Source organism: Sus scrofa, chromosome 13 (genome assembly GCF_054392235.1).
Source record: "Sus scrofa isolate SSC_HxYL_T2T_F1_AM1 chromosome 13, Sscrofa_HxYL_maternal_Yorkshire_Landrace_v2.0, whole genome shotgun sequence".
Taxonomy (NCBI): Eukaryota; Metazoa; Chordata; class Mammalia; order Artiodactyla; family Suidae; genus Sus; species Sus scrofa.
The window spans coordinates 161,133,292-161,155,644 of NC_139395.1; the positions used below are offsets into that span (position 1 = coordinate 161,133,292).

General features: G+C 41.8%; 1 protein-coding gene and 1 long non-coding RNA gene across 7 annotated transcripts in view; one reads left to right on the top strand and one right to left on the bottom strand.

The window, feature by feature from the left end:
• Positions 1–10,202, top strand: part of LOC110256422 (uncharacterized) — a 90,203-nt gene extending 80,001 nt beyond the window's left edge. The window contains exon 4 of the long non-coding RNA XR_014824833.1: positions 8,183–10,202. This is a non-coding gene — a long non-coding RNA (uncharacterized LOC110256422). The remainder of the gene's footprint in view (positions 1–8,182) is intronic.
• SIDT1 (SID1 transmembrane family member 1) overlaps positions 1–18,301 on the bottom strand; it is a 95,798-nt gene extending 77,497 nt beyond the window's left edge. For 4 of the 6 annotated variants that reach the window (XR_014824814.1, XM_003358806.5, XM_005670213.4 and 1 more), the window contains exon 1: positions 17,484–18,301. Coding sequence is in view for 3 of the 6 variants with exons in the window: in XM_003358806.5 (XP_003358854.1) it covers positions 17,484–17,693 (210 nt within the window). In the remaining 3 variants the exon portion in view is untranslated. Of the gene's footprint in view, positions 1–4,488; positions 4,613–17,483 lie in introns of all 6 variants that reach the window. The other 2 variants (XR_014824815.1, XM_084991201.1) reach the window with 1 other exon arrangement.
• Positions 18,302–22,353: the final 4,052 nt, after the last annotated feature.

A 22,353-nucleotide genomic window follows, 5' to 3' on the forward strand; every position in this document is an offset into this window, starting at 1 on the left:
ACAGTAACGTGTCAGCCTAGAATCTGTGTTACTAGGTGTGCGAGTTTCCTAGGGCAGGACAAACTAGGTATCTTAAAACAATGGAAATGTATTCTCTCACAGTTCTAGAAGCTAGAAGCCTGAAGTTAAGATATCAGCCAGGTCATGTTTCCTCTGAGACCCTGGGTAGAATCCTTTCTTGCCTCTTCCTGCTTCTGGTAGTGATGCTCAGTCCTGGGGTTCCTTGATTTGCAGCTGCATCACTGCGATCCTGCCTCTATCATCTCTCTGTTCTCTCTGTGTGTCTGTTTCCCATTCTGTTCTCCTGTTGTCCTAATTTCCCTCTTCTTATAGTGATTCTAGTCACATTGTGTTAGAGCCCACCTTAACGACCTTGTCTTGACTTGGTTACATCTGTAAAGACACTACTTCCAAACACAGTCACGTTCACAGGTTGCAGGAGTTAGGAGTTCAACACATATTTGGAGGGACATAAATCAACCCATAATATTAGATTTGTAGAATTTCCTTTTTTTTTTTTTCTTTTTAGGGCTGCACCCGCAGCATATGGAAGTTCCCAGGCTAGGGGTCCAATTGGACCTACAGTTGCTGACCAGCCACAGCCACAGCAATGCAGGATCCAAGCCGCATCTATGACCTACACCACAGCTCATGGCAATGCTGCATCCTTAACCTATTGAGGAAGGCCAGGGATTGAACCCACGTCCTCATGGATACCAGTCGAATTCTTAACCTGCTGAGCTGTGACAGGAACTCCAAATCTGTAGAATTCTTAAGTTATGAAGTCATTCTCCAAGACTCAGGACCTTTCCCTGACAGTGGCTCCCTGCCAGGAGCCTTCATGCTGAAGGAAGGCAGGCCTGCTGGGAGAGTCCATTGTGTGACTGTTGTATGAAAACAGCCTCCCTGAGCTGAGTTGCCTTGAAGTTCTGAATCCTTTTTTTTATTAGAGGCTAGAGAATCCTAGTAAATAGCGCATTTCATCTCACGGTTTCATAACTACTTGAAGGAACTGAGCTACTGTAATCACAGGTTATACTTTTTTTTTTTTAAAAGATAAGCATTAATATAATTTGTGTAGTTATTGATGTGACTGTTTAAAATTGCCTCTGCCCGATTCAGCCTTGGGAAAACCATTCTCTGTAAACATCAGCTGTACTGCAGAAAGACATGTAGACCTGGATTTGATTTTTGGCACTAACATCTACTATCTGGGTGACCTTGGACAAATCACTTAAATTCTCAGTTTCCTGAACTGTAGAATGGGTACAGTACCACCCAGACTATCCACCTCCCTAGACTGTGGGTTACTGTGTTTTGTGACTCCGCTGAGCAGAGCAGAAGACAGAGCCATCTCATCCAGTCTCCACTGAAACAGTGCTTTTCCAGCCCCCCACATTCACCAATCAATCAGTTATTGACTCTTTTCCATATGTGAAGATACACTTATAAGCCCAACTGCCCCTGGCAGAGGAGAAAGTTATGTGGTCCATCTCACCTAGGATATTAATTCTCTTTCACAGCTTGGCTTCCAGCTTTCCTGGAACAGCCCATTCATCTCACCGAAAAGAGCAGTTTATCCCTTGGGAGCTATTTATTCCCAATGCTTTTAGATTCTCAGCATTTTGTATTCAGAGCATTTGCCTAAGGATCAGGCTTTATAGACCTCATCTCACCAATTCCATTATACCAACAATAATCTGGGCAGAAACACATTCATCTAAGCTTTGCTCTTTTGGCTTATGATTTAAATTTTATTTTAAACGTTTCAATTCCAATAAAAACATGGGAAAACAGTGAAGAGAAGTATAATAATTGGCAGGCCAGGAATATAGAACAATGCACAGTCTAGAGTCTAGCTACTTTAGGATGAACTTTGTTCAGTCAGTAAATATTTGACTCCCCACCCTGTGCCAGGCATTGTTCTGGGCATGGGAGGTAATTTCTAAGCAGTGTGGACACAGCCTCTGCCCTCACTGACATCACAAGTTTGCACACGAATACCATCCACCCAGCAAGTGGATGGTATCAAGTTCCTGGGGAAGTGCAGGGCATAGACTTAGCAGCGGTGTATCTTCCCAAAAGATGAGTAGGAATTAACCAGAAAAATGCAGGACAGAGCAAGAGAAATGTACAAAGCAAGGGAGCGGTGTAGCAGACATAAGGAAGGAGAGAAAGAAGGAGGGGAGGAAGAAAGGAGAGACAGGAGGCAAGAAGCAAGTTTGAAGAATTAAGGAAAATCATTTTGGCTGAAGCATGAGGTATGTGAAAGGCCAGGATAACCCTGAAGAGTGTTAAAAAATTTTTTTTAAATTAAAGTGTAGTTGATTTATAATGCTGTGCCAATTTCTGCTATACAGCAAAGTGACCCAGTCATACATATAAATACATTCTTTTACTCATATTATCTTCCCTCACGTTCTATCCCAAGAGATTGGACATAGTTTCCTGTGCTATATGGTAGGGCCTGATTGCTTATCTATTCTAAATGGAAATAGTCTGCATCTACTAGCCCCAAATTCCCAGTGCATCCCCCTCTCCCTCTTGGCAACCATAAGTCCGTTCTCATGTCTGTGAATCTGTTTCTGTTTTGTAGTTGGGTTCATTTGTGCCATATTTTAGATTCCACATATAAGTGAGGTCATGTGGTATTTGTCTTTCTCTTTCCGACTTACTTCACTTGGTATGAGAATCTCTAGTTGAAAATCCCAAATAAACTAAAAATCATGTTAGCGAGGTTGGGGCTTAACTCTAGTGACAATCAATAGAAAGCCTTTGGAAGGCTGTCAGTGCTACCACCCCATTGCCATGGCCATCCCTGAACATCTGTATTGCCTCTGTTGCTGCTGAACAGCTGCTTCCCGGAATCATTGATTCCCAAGTCAATGTCTGGGGAAAAGAGATCTGATTGGCAAAGCAAGGCAGAGCTTGGTAGGGACAGGAGGGGTATGTGTGAGAAAAGGAGATGATTGCCTTTCTGCTTCAGCAGGGACTCATAAAATCAGAAATTTCCCCTGAACATATGGGAATGGGGTTCAGATACTGGGCAGTGAAAACATGGCAAAATTCCACAACACTTGGAATCCCTTTCATATGCAACACCACAACTATCCCACAGAACAAGAGTTCCATATAACACACTTTGCAAATGTTGTCCTAGATAGTTTTTTCATAAGAACTGGGGTCAAGTCAGGTATGTCCTGAAGACCTTAACTCATCCTAATCTGGCCATTTACTGTCATAAAACTTAATGGAAGCAATTTCATGCTCATGGACCCAATTTCATGCTCAATTACATTTGTAATATTTGCTAATTGCTCAATGTACCTGTTTTGTTTCTCTTTGAGGATTTTTATCTGGGACATATTTAGGATCAAGCACGTAGTTGACACTTAGTACGTGCACTACCAATGGTCACTGTTTTTATATATGTCGAGGTAGTCCAGCTAAGCTTTCAAGTCCTAAAAAATACCCCTGGGAAGCAGCTGTTCTTAATTCTCCAGCACTATTTCTATAGATATTCCTTTCTTTCCACTTGTTTTCTTCCTGGGGGATTCCTACTATGTTGATGTCATAACTGGGTCTGCCCTCCCAAATTCTCTTTTTAAATTTTTATTTATTTTTTTATAATGATTTTTATTTTTTTCCATTATAGCTGGTTTACAGTGTTCTTCCAATTTTCTACTGTACAGCAGGGTGACCCAGTCACACATACATGTATACACTCTTTTTTTGCCACATTATTATGCTCCATCATAAGCAACTAGATATAGTTCCCAGTGCTACACAGCAGGAATGCCTTCCCAGTTTCTTAATCCTGTTTCTATTCTACATCGCTTTAGGTACATCCTCAACCTGATCCTCCAGTTCTCTAATCTGTTGTTTATTCTACCATCTAACCCATTGCTGAGGTCTTCATGTAATCAGTATTATTTTTTAAAATCCGAGATTTCCAGTTGCTTCATTTTTAGAACTGTAGCAATGTCCTCCTGTTCCTATCTCTTCCAGGATATTCACTTTGCCTATTATGAAGTCTTCCTCTTCCTCTTCGTTAATTCTGCTACATCTGGTAGAGGTCATTCAGTTTGACATTCTCATATAACTTCCTCCTGCGGATCTGTCGTTATTTCTCCCAGGAGCCCTGAGTCCCTGGGTATCCGTTACCCTGGGGTGGTAGTGAGAACCCCAGGAGGAAGAGCTAATTGCGAGGGGAGTTCAGAATAGACCAAGGGACTGGAAGGGTGGGGAGCCTCCGATTTGACCACGCCCCTTTTCACCCTGGGCAGGGATCCAGGCTGCCCCCCACCTAATTTTACTCCTTCCCACCCTCCACTATTCCTGCTCCCATCATAGTCTGCCCTGTGGTGGTGGTGGTGGGGGTGGGGGGACGGTGGGGAAGCAGGGGCTGCCCAGAGTCAGCAGGTCAACAGGTACAGAGGTTCTTCTTCTCCACTCCAGCCTCCACAGACATTATCCCACATGCCTTACCGGCCCTGGGTGGGTGCTGCCTGTTTCCTCCCTCTTGATGATGATGATGATGATGATGATGATGATGATGATGATGATGATGATGATGATGAGGCAAGGCAGGCGGCAATCTACCTGGGCCAAACTGAGGGAGGGGGAAAAAGCACCATGAAAAAGCTCTTCCCTAACCCACTCCTATTCCTTACTCATGGCCTCTTAAATTGCAGGCAGCCACTGGCCTCTCACTCCAAGAGCTGGCCATCTTCTGTCTCTCCAGGGCCTGTCTCAGGTTCCATGAAGCATCTCCAGCCTTGGCACTGGGAGAGGGCCAGGATCCTCTCTTGGTTCACTGACCTCTCAGGTCTCTGAGTCTGCTCATCTCTGTGTATGATTCCTTTTTCCTCTTCATCTTCCCTGTCTCTTTTTCCCCCCCTCTATTTCCCATTTATATGCTGTTTGTACTTCTCCTGTGAGGGGGTTGAAGTGGGGAAAATAATTATTTTATGGTTTGAGGCACAACACAAGGATCTACTCCCTGGATTTTATTTATATGCTGAGTGATTGCACTGCAGGCACATTTCTTCTAGAGCTATTCTGAGGCCTGCTTAATTAATGCTCTAAAGATGGAAAAGCACTACAAAACTGTTAGGATTGTCAGAGTTATGATCTGACACTTATCAGCTGTTTATTTCTGTGGTGGTATTTATTGCCAGACTGGTGCCATTTATAATTTTAAATAAGTATTGTCAGGATGTAAGTACTACCTAAAGGAAACCGCTTTCAAAACAAGGCAAAACCAGTCATCTGCAAACGTCTTCCTCTTCAAAATCTGCAAAGAACATTTTTTGACACAAGCAGAGGAGGCCTCAGGGAAGGCCACATTTAAGAGACAAAATCATTTCATTTCTTTTCTTCTTTTTTTAGTTGAAAATTTTTAATTAAAGTATTGCTGATTTACACTGTTGTGTCGATTGCTGCTGTACAGCAAAGTGACCCAGTCATACATGTATATACATTCCCTTTCTTATATTATCTTCCATCATGTTCTATCCTAAGAGATTGGATATAGTTCCCCGTGCTGTAGTGTAGCACCTCATTGTTTATCCACAAAACCATTTCTTTTTAAAAATTTTAAAAATTTTATTTATTTATTTTTGGTCTTTTTTAGGGCCATACCCATGGCATATGGAGGTTCCCAGGATAGGAGTTGAACCAGAGCTGTAGCTGCCAGCCTCTACCACAGCCACAGAAACTCAGGATCTGAGCTGAGTCTGCGACTTACACCACAGCTCATGGCAACAGCAGATCTTTAACCCACTGAGTGAGGCCAGGGATTGAACCTCAATCCTTATAGATACTAGTTGGCTTCGTTAACTGCTAAGCCACGACGGGAACTCCCACAAAAGCATTTCTAATCATAGAGTAAACACTGTGACAGAATTGATATAAGTGACTTGAATTCTTCTCTGACACTCAGATAAGATGTTCCTCTTTAAATGGGCAAAGATAGAAGGTTGCAGCAGCCCAGATTTGCTCCCTGCCACATCTTGGTCACTGATCACTTATGTCTGGGTCGGTATATCTGTCCTAGCTTGGGAACACCCCATGAGAACTTTTGGTGGGGTTGATTTGGGGGCTGCCCAGCCTGTCCCCTGCCCTCCATCCCACTGTGTGGAGGTGGGAGGTAAGGCTGCCAATAGGTGCCACAGGGGCCAGACAGGTGACCCGTGCTTCAATACTTAGATGCTCCCACCTAGTACTTTCAACGGTGATTAAATGATACAAAGATGAAGGGAGAGTTTAACACTCATTGGCAAGGGTAACACCAGTAGGGACCATGAGAGCAGGGTCCAAGGGTGACCATGTCTGATAGCAGAAGAGGTAGCAGTGCCTGGGTGAGCATCCTGACCAAACCATTCCTGCTACGTGATCATTGCTATAATTTTCTGCAATGTCATGTCTCTTAGTACCCACAGTGTGAATTTGGTAACTCAGGTTTGGGTGCTATCCAATATCCTTCTGGTGAAGTCTTTTTCTGCTTATGTTAGCCAGTTGATTTCTGTTGCTTGAGGCCAATAACCTTGCCTGACCCCACATCCTCTTTCCTTCTCTGTCTGCTTCACTCAGACTCCATGCCTAACTTGAGCCTTATAGTCCGCAGATCTCCCCAAACCATCTCTGCACACCCAGACTTCACTCTGCTTGCCTCTCTCCTTATCCTTCATTTTAAAAATCTCTTTATTACCCAGATAAACATTGTTCTTCTCCTAGAAACCTATAATTCATCCACTCTGGTGAAGATGGTGTGGGGAGAGAATGGGGACAAATATAGGATTATTTTTTTGTAAGTATTAAGATAAAATAAAATTGTGAGCATTTACATACTAATTTTGGGGGGAGAGGGTGGAGCATAACATACAGTCCCAATTAGCTAAATTAAAATAGTTGTGAGTCCCTTTGTCCACAAAAGGGTAGTTAGATCTGGAGGGACAGAAATAGATATTCCTGTTGGCTATGGCTTATCTTCATGGCTATTTAGTGGGAATCCAGAAATACCAGTTCTCAGCATTAATACTGTCCTAGAGTCACAGGTTAATTGCTGAGGTCTTCAAACTGTCCTAGGTCTGGCACAGGGAGGGAAGCCAGCATTAGTGACAATAAAGCATGAAAGAGATGAAGATTTCAATCTTCAGAGATGAAGATCCCACAATCCACAGAGTGTCCGGGTGGGATCACAGTTGTGAGTAGCTGTGGGTCTGTGAAATACTAAAGAAAATATGTCCAATTCACAGTTTTACTTAGTGTCAACTTGCTTGCCTGATTTACATAGGCAAAAGGATGCCCGGATAATTCATGAGAGAAGAACAAAAATGAAAATCTTTCATTGTTAGTAATTATAAGAGAGTCAGATGTGAAGTTCTTAAGTTGCATATCAAACCACCTGACTGTGGAAGTATGAATATGGTATTTTTAAATTATTTTTATGGTTGATAAGCATAATAGATGTGCTCTTGTGGGAGAGAATGTGGTTTAGTAGGAATATCCTGAGAAAATGTCCTGGCTTTGCTTCAAACTAATTATATGAGTTGGACAAGTGATTTGTTTTACCAGCTCAGTTTTCTCTCCTGCTAAGTGAGAAGAGATTGTGTAGTTAAAAGGTTGTTTCAGCTTTTATATTGAAAATACAATTTAAATCACTTTCCTATGGTTTTGAGGGATATTTTATGTTTCTTTTAGTGATAGAAAAAAAAAAACAAAAAAAGTCTCAGTGCAAGCCCAATGACACATTTCTATAGCCAAGCAGTCTTGGCAAAGAATATCTTATTGACAAGAATAAAGGAAATAGGAGTTCCTGTCGTGGCTCAGTGGTTAACAAATCCGACTAGGAACCATGAGGTTTTGGGTTTGATCCCTGGCCTTGCTCGGTGGGTTAAGGATCTGGTGTTGCTGTGAGCTGTGGTGTAGGTTGCAGACCCGGCTCAGATCCCGCATTGCCGTGGCTGTCGTGTAGGCCAGTGGCTACAGCTCTGATTCGACCCCTAGCCTGGGAACTCCATATGACGCGGGAGTGGCCCTAGAAAAGGCAAAAAGACAAAAAAAAAAAAAAAAAAAAAAAAGAATAAAGGAAATAATGGCACATGAAGTCAGCACAAATATCTACTGAAATAATGTATGTTCTTCATCCTTTACCATTGGTATTATTCAATTCATACAGCAAAACCTTGAACACTGGGAGACAGTTCTCCAGGAATGAGAGTAGCTGTCATGGCTCTGAATCAGGAAGGAAGGAAGAAAATATATCTCCTGAGATGAAGAAAAAGGGGCAATGCCTCAAACAACCAGAGAAGAGGAAGAACCCCGATGGACTGACAGTATGCAGAGAGGACTTGAAAGACAAAAAGGATGGAAGAAACAGGGAGACATATGATACCTAGAAAAAAGAAACAACAGGAGAATGATAGAGGTCAGAGGTGGTAACAGAGGGGAAGGCTGGGAACAATGGGAAGAACGATGAGCCCCAGGTAAGAAGGTGCTTCAAACTCTTTGGTCCAAGTCCAGCTATCAATATAAATACACATAGGCAGTATTGTAATACTGAAAATACAAGGCAGTCTTTTCAATAAGTGGTGCTGGTACAATTGGCCATCATATACAACAACCAACAACAACGAAGAACAAAAACTAAATAAACAAAAACAAAAACTCTGTAGACAGAGACTTACACCTTTCACAAAAATTAACCCCAAATGGTTCATAAACCTAAATGTAAAATTCAAAACTATAAAACTTCCAGAAGATAACATAGGAGAAAATCTAGGTGACCTTAGATTTTACAACAACTTTTTAGATATAACACCAAAGGCATGATCCATGGGGAAAAAAATTGATAAGTGGTACTTCATTAAATTAAAAATGTCTGCTCTGTGAAAAATGCTATTAAGAGAATGAAAAGACAAGTCCACAAACAAGGAGAAAATATTTGCAAAACTTGTATCTGATAAAGTACTGGTAGAGTTTCCTGTGGTATCAGAGTTAGGACTCAGCACTTTCACCACTGTGTCCCTGGGTTCCATCACTGGTCTGAGAGCTGAGAGTCCACATCAAGCTGCTGTGCATGCCATGGCCTAACCCACCCACCACTGCAGATCCAAAAACTGATATCCAAAAACTACAAAAAACACTTTAAACTCAACAATAATGAAATAACTGAATTTAAAAATGGACAAAAGATCTGAAGAGATGCCTCACCAAAGAAGATAGACAGAGGGCTAATAAGCATATGAAAAGCAGCATATGCCCTTAGGAAACTGTAAATTAAAACCATGAGATATCACTGAATACCTATTAGAATGGCTAAAATCTAAAGTACTGACAACACCAGATGCAGATGAGGCTGTGGAATAACAGGAATTCTCTAATGGGAGTGCAAAATGGTACGTACAGTCACTTTGGAAGACAAGTTTGACAGTTTCTTATAAAACTAAACATACTCTTACTATATGATCTAGGAATTAAGCTCCTTGGTATTACCCAAATGAGCTGAAATCTTGTGTCCACACAAAAATCTGCAACCAAATGTTTACAGCAGCTTTACTCATAATTGCCAAAAATTGGAATCAATCATGATGTCTTTCACAGGGGAATGGATAAACGAACTATGGCACATCTAAACAATGGAATACTACTTAGCACTAAAAAGAAATAAGCTATCAAGTTGTGAAAAGACATGAAGGAATCTTAAAAGCATATAGCTAAGTGAAAGAAGCAAGTCTGAAAGGCTGCATGCTATATGATTTCAACCACATGACATTCTGGGAAAGGCAAAACTATGAAGACATTAAAAAAGAAAACAGTGGTTGCAAAGGTTTGAGGGAAAGGAAGGAGGGATGAAAAGGTGGAGCACAGGGAATTTTTATGGGAGTGAAATGATTCTGTACAATCCACCATAATAACAGATATATGACACTGTGCATTTCCCAGAAACCATAGAGTGAACCTAATGTAAACTGTGGACCATAGTAAATAATAGAGGCCAATACAATATCAACATTCTATCAATATTGGTTTATCATTAGCGTATCATGCTAATGCGAGATACTAATAATAGGGAAAACTGTGTGAGTGGGGAAGAATGGGGAGGGGATATATGGGAACGCTCTGCACTTTCTGCTTAATTTTTCTGTAAACCCAGAACTGCTTTGAAAAATAAAGTCTAAAGTCTAGTTAAAAATACACTAGAGATCTCTTGTGGTGCAGCAGATTGAGGAGCTGGCCTTGGCTATGGCTCAGGTTGCTGCTGTGGTGAGGGTTTGATCCCCAGCCCGGGAACTTCAATATGTTGTGGGTACAGACAAAGTACACACACACACACCCTACACATACAGGGGACAAGTGAAGAAGCTAACAAAGCCGAAAATCTTTTGTATCCCAGGTTAGGCAGAGGGAGAGGTGAACTATTATCTTCACTCTTAAAGGTCCACAGTATCAGCTAGGTAAGTACCCCAGGTAGCCAGAGGATGCTTTCACTCAGGACAACGTGTTACTTGATGGTGTTAGATAAACTTTAATTCTGCCACCATTTTCAGAAATAAAGTATTTTATTCAAACACTTAAGAATCTAACCAAAACATAGGTGATCTTCACTTTTAAATAGCCAATAGTTTCATGATTATATACTGACACGCCTGGCTATTCTTGAGATCAGCTGTAAAAGGGTGGGTCCAAAATAATGTTTTTCAAAATTATAGGTTGAGAAGTAGCTCCTAAAGAGCCCTTCAGTTGCCTGAAGAGAAGAAAATTTCCCAGTTCTTGGGAACAGTGACAGGGAAGTGGATTCATATAGCTTTCTGATCAGGAAAGAAAACTTATATTCAATTTCTCTGGACACATTTTTCAATATAAGACACCTTCAAACCAGCTTCACTTTTCTTGTTAAACCAACTGAAAAATTCCCTGTTCAATCTTTCAACAAAATTAACATCTGCATGTAACTTCTTCCCAATAGTAAAGTCAATTTCTTTGGCTATTACTGTCACTTCAAATTAACAGGCAATGAGGGGAATAAGAATTTGAAGCAATTAATTACTATAGCAGATTAGTTGTAATTCATTTTTATTATCAATAACACAATATATAATATGCATTTGCTGTATAACAGCTTTGTTTTTCCCTCTCCAGGAAAGAAGCACTGTCTTTTGCCACGTAAATCAATTTTTTCCCATGTACAATTTTTAAGCACAGTCTTAGAAACATTGTTATATAGAAAACCCAAAAGATCTTAGACTAAGGATTTAATAGATTGCAATGTTGTTGTTATTGCTGACTTTAGGCTTTAAGCAAAATACAGGTCTTTAGGTTTTCTTTTGGTTTGCAGAGCCAACCTCCAAGTTTCTATTTTCAAAATATCCAAGAAAAGAAAAAAAATCAACATTTATGAATTTTTAAAGCAAAGTAGAAAAGAATGTGAAAGTATTTTCTGGTGGCCCATGACATATTTGATATTTTTCTTAGCAAATAAGCAGAAAGGATGGTGAGGCCCTAATTCAAATAGCTCATTAAGAAGTACCTTTAAATCATTAATGCACCATCCTGGTGTGTTGACATGGAACTTCAGTCAGCTCCAGCATTAAACAATGTAGGAAGAGCAGGCTAACATACTCTGGGGTGCTGCATGGCAACCTAATAATATCAACAAGGTGTGGTTACTTCTATTTGAAAAGAAGAAAAAAATGCTGGCACTTCTAACAACTAAGAGGTTTCACAGTATCGCAATTATCTTCAAGTCTTTAAGATTCAAACCAAGAGTGAGAAATGGCATAGGAGATATACACTGAAACCAAATCAGGAAAGACAGAAAGCCTGAAAATCTTGAACCTAAAAGAACATAAAACACCCCTTCAGAAGGGACCATCACAGCCGTATAATCTACACAAAATGAAACAACAAACGAAAAACCAAACCCAACACTACAGCAAGCCTATTGACCTGGCGCTCAGCAAGAAACAAAAAGGAATTGGAATACAAGCTCAGCACACGTGGCAAAAGTGGGGGGAAAAAACAAAACACTTCCAGGTAGTGAGGAGCCCTAGAAGAAGTTTCTCAAAAAAAACAAAACAAAACAAACAAAAAAAAGAGTAGTGGTTTTTTTTTTTGTTTGTTTGTTTGTTTGTTTTTTTTGTTTTGTTTTTTTTTTTGGAAACAGTAATTTAAAGTTTTCATTTACTTGCTCTTATAAAGACAAGGAGAAATGATCTTTTTGGTAAGAGATTTCTCCTTCTTATCTATAATCAAGAAAAAAATTATGATCTTACATGTGGTTAAAAAAAAAAAAAGAGCACTGAAACTTCCTGCTTGAATAAGGATCAAAAATGCAATCTTCTCTTATCAATGGGGAAAATAAAGCTTGGGGTAAGGGGGAGAGAATTTGCTAAAGGGCCAGAGGCAACTGAACAGATAAAACACTCATCTCCTCCTAGTGCTCTTCTGTAATACTGCTTGGCCCCTTGGTTAACATATACTCAATAAAAACATTAATGACATTTATCTCATACTGTCTTTAAAATCTGATGTGTTGTACACCATGCATCTCATTTTGTGACTGGTCATCTTTCAAGTGCTTGACAGGCACAGGTGGATAGTGGCTATTGCATTGGACAACACACACTTACAGAATCCATTATATAATGTAGCACATGATTATCAGGTCAGGGCAGGCAGAAGATGGGTGCCCCATAAAATCAGACTCATAATGAAAGTAATGTCAGCCAAGCACACTTAAGCCACATTGATACTCTTTTTTGAGAGCCACAGAGGAAAATGTGAGAGGACAGCACCAATGGACTGAATGTGTTTTGCCCCCATCCCCAATTCATATGTATAAGTCTAATTGCCAGGGTGATAGTATTTGGAGGTAGGGACTTTGGAAGGTAATTAGGTCACAAGGTAGGAGCTCTTATATTGAGATTAGTGCCCTTATGAGAAGAGACAGGAGAGAGCTTGCTTCTCTCTGCTCTCTGGGCCACGTGAGGACACAGCTGTTTACAAGCCTGGAAGCCAGCTCTCACCAGACACAAGTCTGCTGACACTTTGATCTTGGACCTCCCAGCCTCCAAGACTGGGGGAAATAAATATTTGTTTTCTAAGTCTGTGGTACTCTGACAGCCTGAACTGACTGAGACAGTAACCAATTCCTCAGATAATGTGCTAATGAGATGATTTGCTCTCCATAAACAAGCACCAGTCCAGTTCAGTAAGGAGATGAAGGAAGATAGCAGAAGAGGCTTCTCTGCCTCTTGGTATGTAAAGAACACGGGGTCGGGGTGGGGGGAACACATACGAGGCAGGAGAACTGAGGCTGTCACAGCAAAGGTTTGAATTCTTCTGTGTAAGCGGTAATGCATGTATCTAGAAGTCACCACTGGAATGTCTTGACATATATCTCATTGTTCATGAGAACTAGATAGGCTTTTGAATCTGGATCTGAGAGGCTGGTGTAACTGGTTCTATTTATACAACTGCTGGTTCGTATTAATACAGCCAAGCATTGTTCCTTGAGCATAGAAAAGTATATGTCATTAAAAGATAAATGCCTCAGGTTCATAAACAAAATAAAAGAAATATTTCCAGGAAACATTTCAAGTGCAAAAATCTGTAGCAAACAATGAATTCTGTTACTAAAAGACTAAGAGAAGACATCTTGTTGGGTGATGGTTAGATTTTTACTTAAGAGCTTCTTATCACCATCTAGCTCAAATATAAACATCTGATTATTGTCACCACCTGTCTCTACAAGAGTATTCTCATTCCCAATAAACCTGCTTTTGTGGCCTTGATCCCAAACAGATCCCTGGCAACTTTCTGAACAAGGTGATTTCCTTCTAGTTTGGTCCCAGCCCTATGGTTACACGGAACACTGTCTGACACAATGAAATCTCACACCCCTTAAAAGGAGTCTCCAAACACTGTCCCTCCAAGGGATTGAAGTGAACCATGATCTGCTTAACCTGCACCTTCGATCGCTATTTTCATTATCCTTCTTTCAACTAGTCACTCTATTCTTTTCGAGGTTTTTTTTTTTTTTTTTTTTAATGGCAACCCCATATTTACATTACTCTCTGCCTGGAAGGCATGTGAGACTTTTCCTGGTGCTGAGCTTAGCTAATTAGCATGACGCTCTTGGCTAAATAGTTCTCTGCAAGGGCAGCCTTTAGTATAGGAGATGCAGTGGCTGACAGGAAAGATTAGGAGTAAAACCTCCCACAGCAGTTTCCTGTCTTCACCAAGGCCTAAACTTAGAATAGCCTTTCTCCTCCAAACTGAAGGGAAAATAATGGCAAATATATCAATGGTTTGATGAGAAAAGGAAAAAAGATTAAAAATTTTAAAACTTAGCTTTTTTCCCCCCTAAACCTAATTCTTTGTCGCACTGAAGAGGACTAGATGGGAAATGACCTGTGCAGAGGAGAGAGCGGACTTTGAGAGCAGACCCTGACCAAGACTTTGCTCAGGTCAAAGGGAAAAAGTCATGGCCAAGTTTCTGCTCATTGGTTCATTGACCTTTACTCAGAAGGAAGTTTTAGTGAGTTTGGGACTAGTAACGGAGGCAAAACTGCTTGATGTGAGTGAGTAACAAAATTTTAGAGACTGAGAGGCCAGTGTTTAGGATGAGGAGTGGCCAAGAAGACAGTGAGAAGCCAGGGCCCCCCAAATACTGCCACCATCTTGAAATTTCTCCTGGTGGGGAAAATGGCTGGTAAATTGTTGTGACATTGTTGCTTAGATTTCTGATTTAATCTGTCACCTATCCTGTGCTGTTCTGTGGTTCCCTTATGTTATTCCAAACCTTCAGTAAACTTTTTTTTTTTTTTTTTTTTTTTTTTTGGTCTTTTTGCCTTTTCTAGGGCCGCTTCCCACGGCATACGGAGGTTCCCAGGCTAGGGGTCGAATCGGAGCTGTAGCCACCGGCCTACGCCAGAGCCACAGCAACGCGGGATCCGAGCTGCGTCTGCGACCTACACCACAGGTCACGGCAATGCGGGATCGTTAACTCACTGAGCAAGGGCAGGGATCGAACCCGCAACCTCATGGTTCCTAGTCGGATTCGTTAACCACTGAGCCACGATGGGAACTCCCTCAGGGAACTTTTCATATCTCCAACAGCACTGTGTTCATGGTATTGAACGGAGGGGGCGCTGGTTTCCCACATGGGGCAAAAGGAACCAAGGGGAGAGGAGGCCATCCGAAGAAACAGAATAATGATTTGGATGGCTGGGTCAGAAAAATGCCATCTCGAGATAGCAACGGGAATTCAGGGCTGGAGAGAGAGGAGGGCAATATCCCAGTGTAGGTGGACTGAGGGTTCCACTGTCTTATTTACATATTAAAGAGATGTTTCAGAGAGCTGTAAGATTTGAGGTCCTTTGGTTCATATTACTGCATACTGGCATTAAAATAATTGAAATACTTGAGTTATCTGCCAGGCCATGGTACCTAACTGTATTTCTCAGATTAGAAGAATTTTAGGGACTGTCAGTCTTATTGCATTATGCAAAGATATTAAAAAAATTATCACTATTGTTTCATAAAATAAAGGGCATTTTGACATTTATCCAGGCAAGATGGGAAGGACACATTAGAACAATGTTTAAAATTTTTTTTTATCTGAAAAGATCTCACATTTGACCTACTAAAAAAGTACAATTTTATTTAGTTTTAGCTTAAAAATTCCTTGTATTTTTTACCTATTTATTCATTTTCTCAAAAACTCCTGTAAACCTGTTATCTGCCAAAGCACTGTACTAGGTACTAGGGTATGAGATGGACGTGACTCTGCTCCTGTCATCACTATCTCAGGGGTTTCTGGGAAAGTCAAGCAGATGACCCTAACTGTAAACAGTGCAACCTGTGTTGTGATAGAGAAACTCACTGATTACTGACAGGGCAGCAAGGTCCAAACAACACTAAAAAAAGCAGTCCCTCTATCTCTAAGCAGAAGAGCAAGAAATACCAAAGCCTTATGTCAGGTCTTACTTTACACACATCATTTCAGTTTCTTTAGCAGTGATTTAGGGGGAGACAGTATACCCCAGAGACCATGGTTTTTTCCAGACATGTATCTATTCTGAGTCAATCACAGGGTGGGGAACACACTTTAGTTGCAATGTCTGCTGGTCCATACCGCACACTGAACTAGAAGATGTTGGTTACCAGGAATGTGGGGAGCAAAAACTATACCCACCACCCCCTCCCTGCCCCCACCACTGATCTACAGTGGTTCTGCATACAGCCACTCTGATCACTTCAGGACGTACAACCTGAAGGTCAGCGGGTGACAGGAGGACATGATGAGAACCATGGTGACATGGTCCATTGTGAGGACCAAGCTTAGGATTTGGTGCCAGATTTTTGTACTTTGCCTCACTACACACACTTGGGAAATGTCTGGGAGTGATGATGGGCACATTGGTTCCTCCAGCTCAACACTTCTCCAAGCTACTGGGTTTCAGAGTTCTGATCCTAAGCAGAGCGTTATAGAGGGGGCATATCATGGTATCCCCATCATCTGGTTCTGGAATATCCCAAGGGAGCAAGGAAAGCTGGCATAGTAAGGGATGCATATACGTTCATTCATATGCATACATACACATACACATTCATTCACATACATTCATGGAAAGATCTAGAGGCAGGTACAATGGGGAGTTTTTTTCTCTGTGCCTCAGCGGGCACCCTTTAGAGGGGAAAAGCTAATTGTATACGTTTTCTTACATTATACAATCAGAGTATATGTGTCAACGTAATAATTACTGGAACAGTCATTTCCTCCGCTTGTCTCAACTCAATTTTTGTCAGAAATAGGTCTAGAACTTTCACTCAGTTATGCATCCTTATATAAAATCAAAACCTCGATAGATTGGTTGACTACTGCAACTCCGATATCTTTAGCTGGGTTTTCTGGCTTTTCTGAAGCACATACGTGCTAACAATGGTACAGAAACGCAGGAAGTGACTTGAATCCACAGCGGTCCTGCGGCTTGCGTCCATTCTCACATATTCCCATTTTAGGCTCTGAGCAACTTATCCTCCACAGGCGCTGTGAAATAGAAGGGTCTGGCAGAACCACTCAAATGAGATGAGGTTCCTTCCGGAAGGAGGTTAGGAACAGAGGGGTGCGGTCCTTTCCCTCCGCAGCGCTAGAAATGGTCACCTCCCTAGAGAAGGCTCAGTAGGGGGCCAGGACCCGCAGACCATATGGGGAACCAGCGCCTCTGCAAAGCCCAGAAATTCCAGCTACCAGGCCAGCGGAGGCGAGAGAGGAGGCGGAGTTGTCCCTGAGGCCGGTAGCACAGGATGCGGCAGCTCGGGCAGGGCAGTGATTGCTTTGATGGAGAAGGGGAACGGGAGTACCTTGGTCTCTGAGGTCTCCCGACGTCGATTCCCAGGAGACCCAGAGCAACAACGGGTCTCTGAGATCTGGCAAGTTCCTGGGAGTGCAGCGAGGGGAGAGAGTGTCTTACCTGGCCAGGCTGGCTGGTGTAGTTGAAGGAGTAGATGTTTTCGGTGCTGAGGCTCACCGTCCCACTGTAGATGCGGTCGAAATCGGCGCCCCTGGCAGGGTCGCGGGGGTCGCGGCGCTGCGCCAGGGATTTCGCGGGGCTCCCGGGTGCCGCCGCCTGCAGAAGCCACAGCAGGGCGCAGGGCAGCGCGAGCCGCGTGCAGCCCCGCATGGTGGGCGCCGCGCCTCCCTGGGGAGGGGGCGAGCGCAGAGCCAGTCCTTCCAAAGCCCCTTGAGGGCCCCCGCGCAGGCTTCAGCGCAGCGCAGGCGATGCCTGGCAAGCACCGCCGACGAGTGCTGGTAACGAGCTGGCGAAGGACTAATCAAATATTGATGCAGCCTCTCGGGGTCTCCACGGGAGGTCACCGGGCGGAGGTAGTGGGTGCGGAGGATCTGGGGACGGGGGGCTGCTGCTTTGCTCTCCAGCTTCTAAGTCCGTTTCCTTCTCCCTTTCTTATTTCTGAGAATCCTCCACTAATCCAGCCAGAATTTCAACTGATCTGTTCCCCCTCAACCTCAAAAAGAGAAAAAAATTAAAAAAAAGAAAAAAAGCGTTGGAGACGTTAAAAAGAAATGTCCACTAGTTTTGAAGAACCAACCTGACTAGTCATCAAGCAGGAAATTCAGTCCATTTCAAATAAATGTGCACCTGGCTGCAAGAGAAGAAATAGAAAGCAACAGAGCCTGTCCCCAAAGAGGGTGCACGAGTTCGCATTTCCCCTCTGCTACCTGCAGAGAACTCCTGCTCGTCTGAGTGACGGTTATTAACTCTCAATTCTCCCTTCTCTCTTCCCAGACACCTGTTTTATTTCCATATCCCCTCCTCTTCTCAAGGAGCCTCACGTCACTGCTTTCTCTCTCCCTCGACATACGTGTATGTATGTAAATATGTACAGATATTAAAAAAATAAATAGATAAGGTAAAGAATACAATTTCAAACACTGCCTTAAGTCTGGTCCCGGAAGTTGTCAAAGACGGCTCAGAGCAACTGGATTTGTGTAGGGGGCATTTCTCTCTTTCCCAACTTCTTGCCTCCTTCACCTCTGCAATGACATTAGATTTGGCAGAATCCCCAGGATTATGTTTTGTTTTTCAAGAGAGAAACCACAGCCCCAAATCAAAAGGAAATACTGTTCAAGGCAAAAATTGGGGGATTAGATTTAAATAGTTGAAAAGGCAGATAAAGGATGAGTTGAGAAGATTATCCCTCAGAAGTTCTTGTAAAACAACAAGCAATCACAATTCAAGAGAACTCACTGTTTTATTTCAGCTTTGAGTTATTTGTAAGCTAGAAAATTGCGTTCAACCTGAGAGAACATTCAAAAAGAAGCCACATTCATGTTCAAAGAGTTAAGATCATAGATTAAAATCCTAGTACTTATCATTCAAAGGGAAAAGTTCCTCTCCCCCCACCTCATCAAATTTGCACAATTTATTGAAACATCAAAAAATGAGTGCAATGCATTTGATATAAAATTTTAGAATTGTGCAATCAGAAAACAATGCAGATGGAGGACTGAATTAGATAACTTCCTATTAGGACTTTAATTTTTTTTACTTTTAAAAATATATTTTTTAAATATGTGTGTTTAAGGACAAAAACACTAATCAAAGAAGAGTCTGGGGATAAAGTTTAAAATTGAGCCGACTGGAGCTCTCATTGTGGCTCAGCAGAAATGAATCCGACTAGGAACCATGAGGTTGTGGGTTCCATCCCTGGCCTCGATCAGTAGGTTAAGGATCTGGCGTTGCTGTGAGCTGAGGTATAGGTCGCAGACTCGGCTTGAATATGGGGTTGCCGTGGCTGTGGCAGAGGCCAGTGGCTGTACTTCCAATTAGACCCCTAGTCTGGGAACCTCCATATGCTACAGGTGCAGCCCTAAAAAGCAAAAACAAAAAAGCAAAAAAATTGAGCAAATTGTTTTTGAGAAATATAATAATTTTATCCAGAATTTGAAAAGTATTAAACTGCTGTATTTAAACTATGTCTCTTTTTATAATTAAAAAGTATCACAAACTTGAAGTTTATGATGTCCTTTGAAATTAGATGGCCTGGTCATTTGAAGCACTCTCTAGAAGTGTGGGATTATGGAGTACTACTCAAACACTAAGAGAGATGAGGAATTGGCTCTTTCACAAGGTGAGCCTTTCTTTTGGGGCCAAGTTTCTCATTATTAGAAAGATAGTTCACATTTTAAATTGAAATCTGCTTCTCTTCCACTTACTGGTGTGAGTTCTGCCTTCTGGAGCCATAGGAATAAACCTAATCCTTCTTCCACATGACAGCCTTGTAGGTATTTGTAGGGAGCTATGACCCTTCAAGTCTTTATCCCAACTTTAAGCAGTGAATTTAGAAGCAGAGGAACAGACCCTTAATCATAGCATAGAGCCCAAAATATTTATTTTATTAAAATTTTTTATTACAGTTGATTTACATTGTCCAAAATATTTATTTTAAAGTCATTATAGATATCTATACCAATTTGAGTGTTATATTGCAGGTCAGCCTATACTATGTTTGACTCCTAATTTTAGCCCAAATCCAATGAAGGTCCTCAGGTAATTAATCTCCCCAGGATCGCAAGATTGCTGTAAGGATGAAAAGGGGGAAGAATGTATGTGAAATTGTATTAGAAAGTATAAAATGTTATATGACCAAATATTGCTATTATATGACTATATAGTTAAATAACTAAAAAGTAAAACATGGTCCATCAACCAGACTTTTAAAATATCTGTAATGCCAGACTTCCACTGAACACACAGACAGTGGCCAGACCTTATATGACAGCAGACCCCTGACCCATAACCTCTGCAGCAACCAGTCCAGGCAGCCAAATCACAAACTCTGCAGCAAATGACCCCAGTCAGGACTTGGTCAGTGACTGCGAACTTCCCCAGTTTTTGCTCCTGCTTCCAACTCAGTATCAATCAGAGGAAGCTAAATATGTTCCACAAAAAAATGCACCTGCCTCCAGCTTCTCCATGGCACTGAGATCCAGTCAGAGCACTTCTGAAACCTTCACCTTTTTTTGCTATAAAACTTCTCCACTTCCCTGCCTGCATTTGAGTCTCTGCCAAACACAAGTGGTGACTTACTATAGCAAATTGTGAATTTGTTTTCTTTGGGTAGTCTTTTTTAATTTTAATTTTATTTTTTTTAGGGCCATACCTGAGGCATATGGAAATTCCCAGGCTAGATCCTGGAAATTCCCAGGATCTGAGCAGTGTCTGTGACCTACAGCACAGCTTACAGCAACACCGGATCTTTAACCCACTGAGCAGGACCAGGCACCCACATCCTCATGGATGCTAGTTGGGTTCATTACTGCTGAGCCACAATGGGACATCTCTTGGTGGTCTTTATTTCCATAGTTTTCCTGAAGGTTCCATCAAGCTGTTGTCTATACTGCCTGTCACCACAGCCTCCAGCCTTCAACCAGGTACAGTACCCACCAAGGCCACTTGTATGCATTGGCATGCTAAGTCAGCACTGGGTCTGAGCTCTGTGCTTTTGAGTTCTTTGGCTATCCAGTCTCAGTTTGATACTCTGGTTTTGTTATTAGTTCTCATTTGTGGTGGGGTCAGGTCATTCCTTTTTATCCTTTTTTGCTCTTTTCTACTTCTGTTTTATGCTATGTTGTCTAAAAGTATTGTTTGTCCCAGAGTAGAACACAGACATAGGCCATTTAAGCCTTTTGTTGAGCTGGCCTCACCGACTGGCAGGGACCACCATTTTTTTGGACAAAGTTTGGGTAGCCTAGGTAAGGCTATCCTTGTGTTTCAATTTTTCTTTTCTTTTCTTTTTTGGTCCTGAGAGTTTGACTTTGATCCACAGACAGCTTTCTCTCTGGTTTTACACCTGCCTGGAGGTGTAGGTTATTGGGTCTGCATTTGGAGTCAGTGACCATCACACTGGAGGCTCAAGACTCAAAGTACTCAAGCATCACTTTCAACAGACTATTGTCAGCTCTTATAGAAAGAGCTAAGTCTAGTTCCTCTCTTTCTTCTGGAAAGACTCCTACTTCTTATAGGTCCACTCATTACAATTCTAATTCTTGCACCTTGTTTCAGATAGCATAACTTTACCAAGGATGAGCTGGGCCTTCCATGGTCACTCTGTGGACTACTGGGCTTGAACAAAATAGTTCATTTGAGAGGTACCTTAAAAAAGAAAGAAAATGAGACTTCTCAGACTCAATGCACAGCATTTTTTAAAAAAACTTGTTTGCAGAGGCCTTGAAATAAAATTCTGTACAAAATTGCTTCACTGAAAGATTTTTGGTCAAAGCTAATGAACAATTCGGCAAACTTAAATAACAATCGACTCATTCCCATAGTAAGTCCTCCTCCTTGTCTTTCAGTTGCCTTCTTATAGCCAGTCCCTGCCCATTTGCTCTTAGCTTTCTGCTCTCCTCCCCCCTGTACGTTCTCCTTCCTCTTCCTGTTCTCCAGTCCCCCTGCCTTTTTTCAACAACTCTTTTAAAACCCCCAAATTCCAGTTGCTTCTAAGGATTCATCCCGCCTATGAGTTAGGTGTGCAGACAAGAGTAGAATGTGAACCTTGGACCCAGTGGGAATTAGAGCTGTAATGAAAGATTCCCCTAAACCAAGTAAGACCAGAAAGTATTCACAGAAGAATTTAGAGTTCTTTGGGTACATATGACCCAGGGTTAACTGACCTATATCACCTTGTACATATGTTAGATCTAATCAGATGCTAAATCCTGGATGGCAAGAGCTGACAGGACTGATGCAGAGAGGGACCTACAGGATGCTTCTTTCCACAAGAAGCCCTAGGGTCCCCCCCAAAAGGCCATAAAAGTAGTTC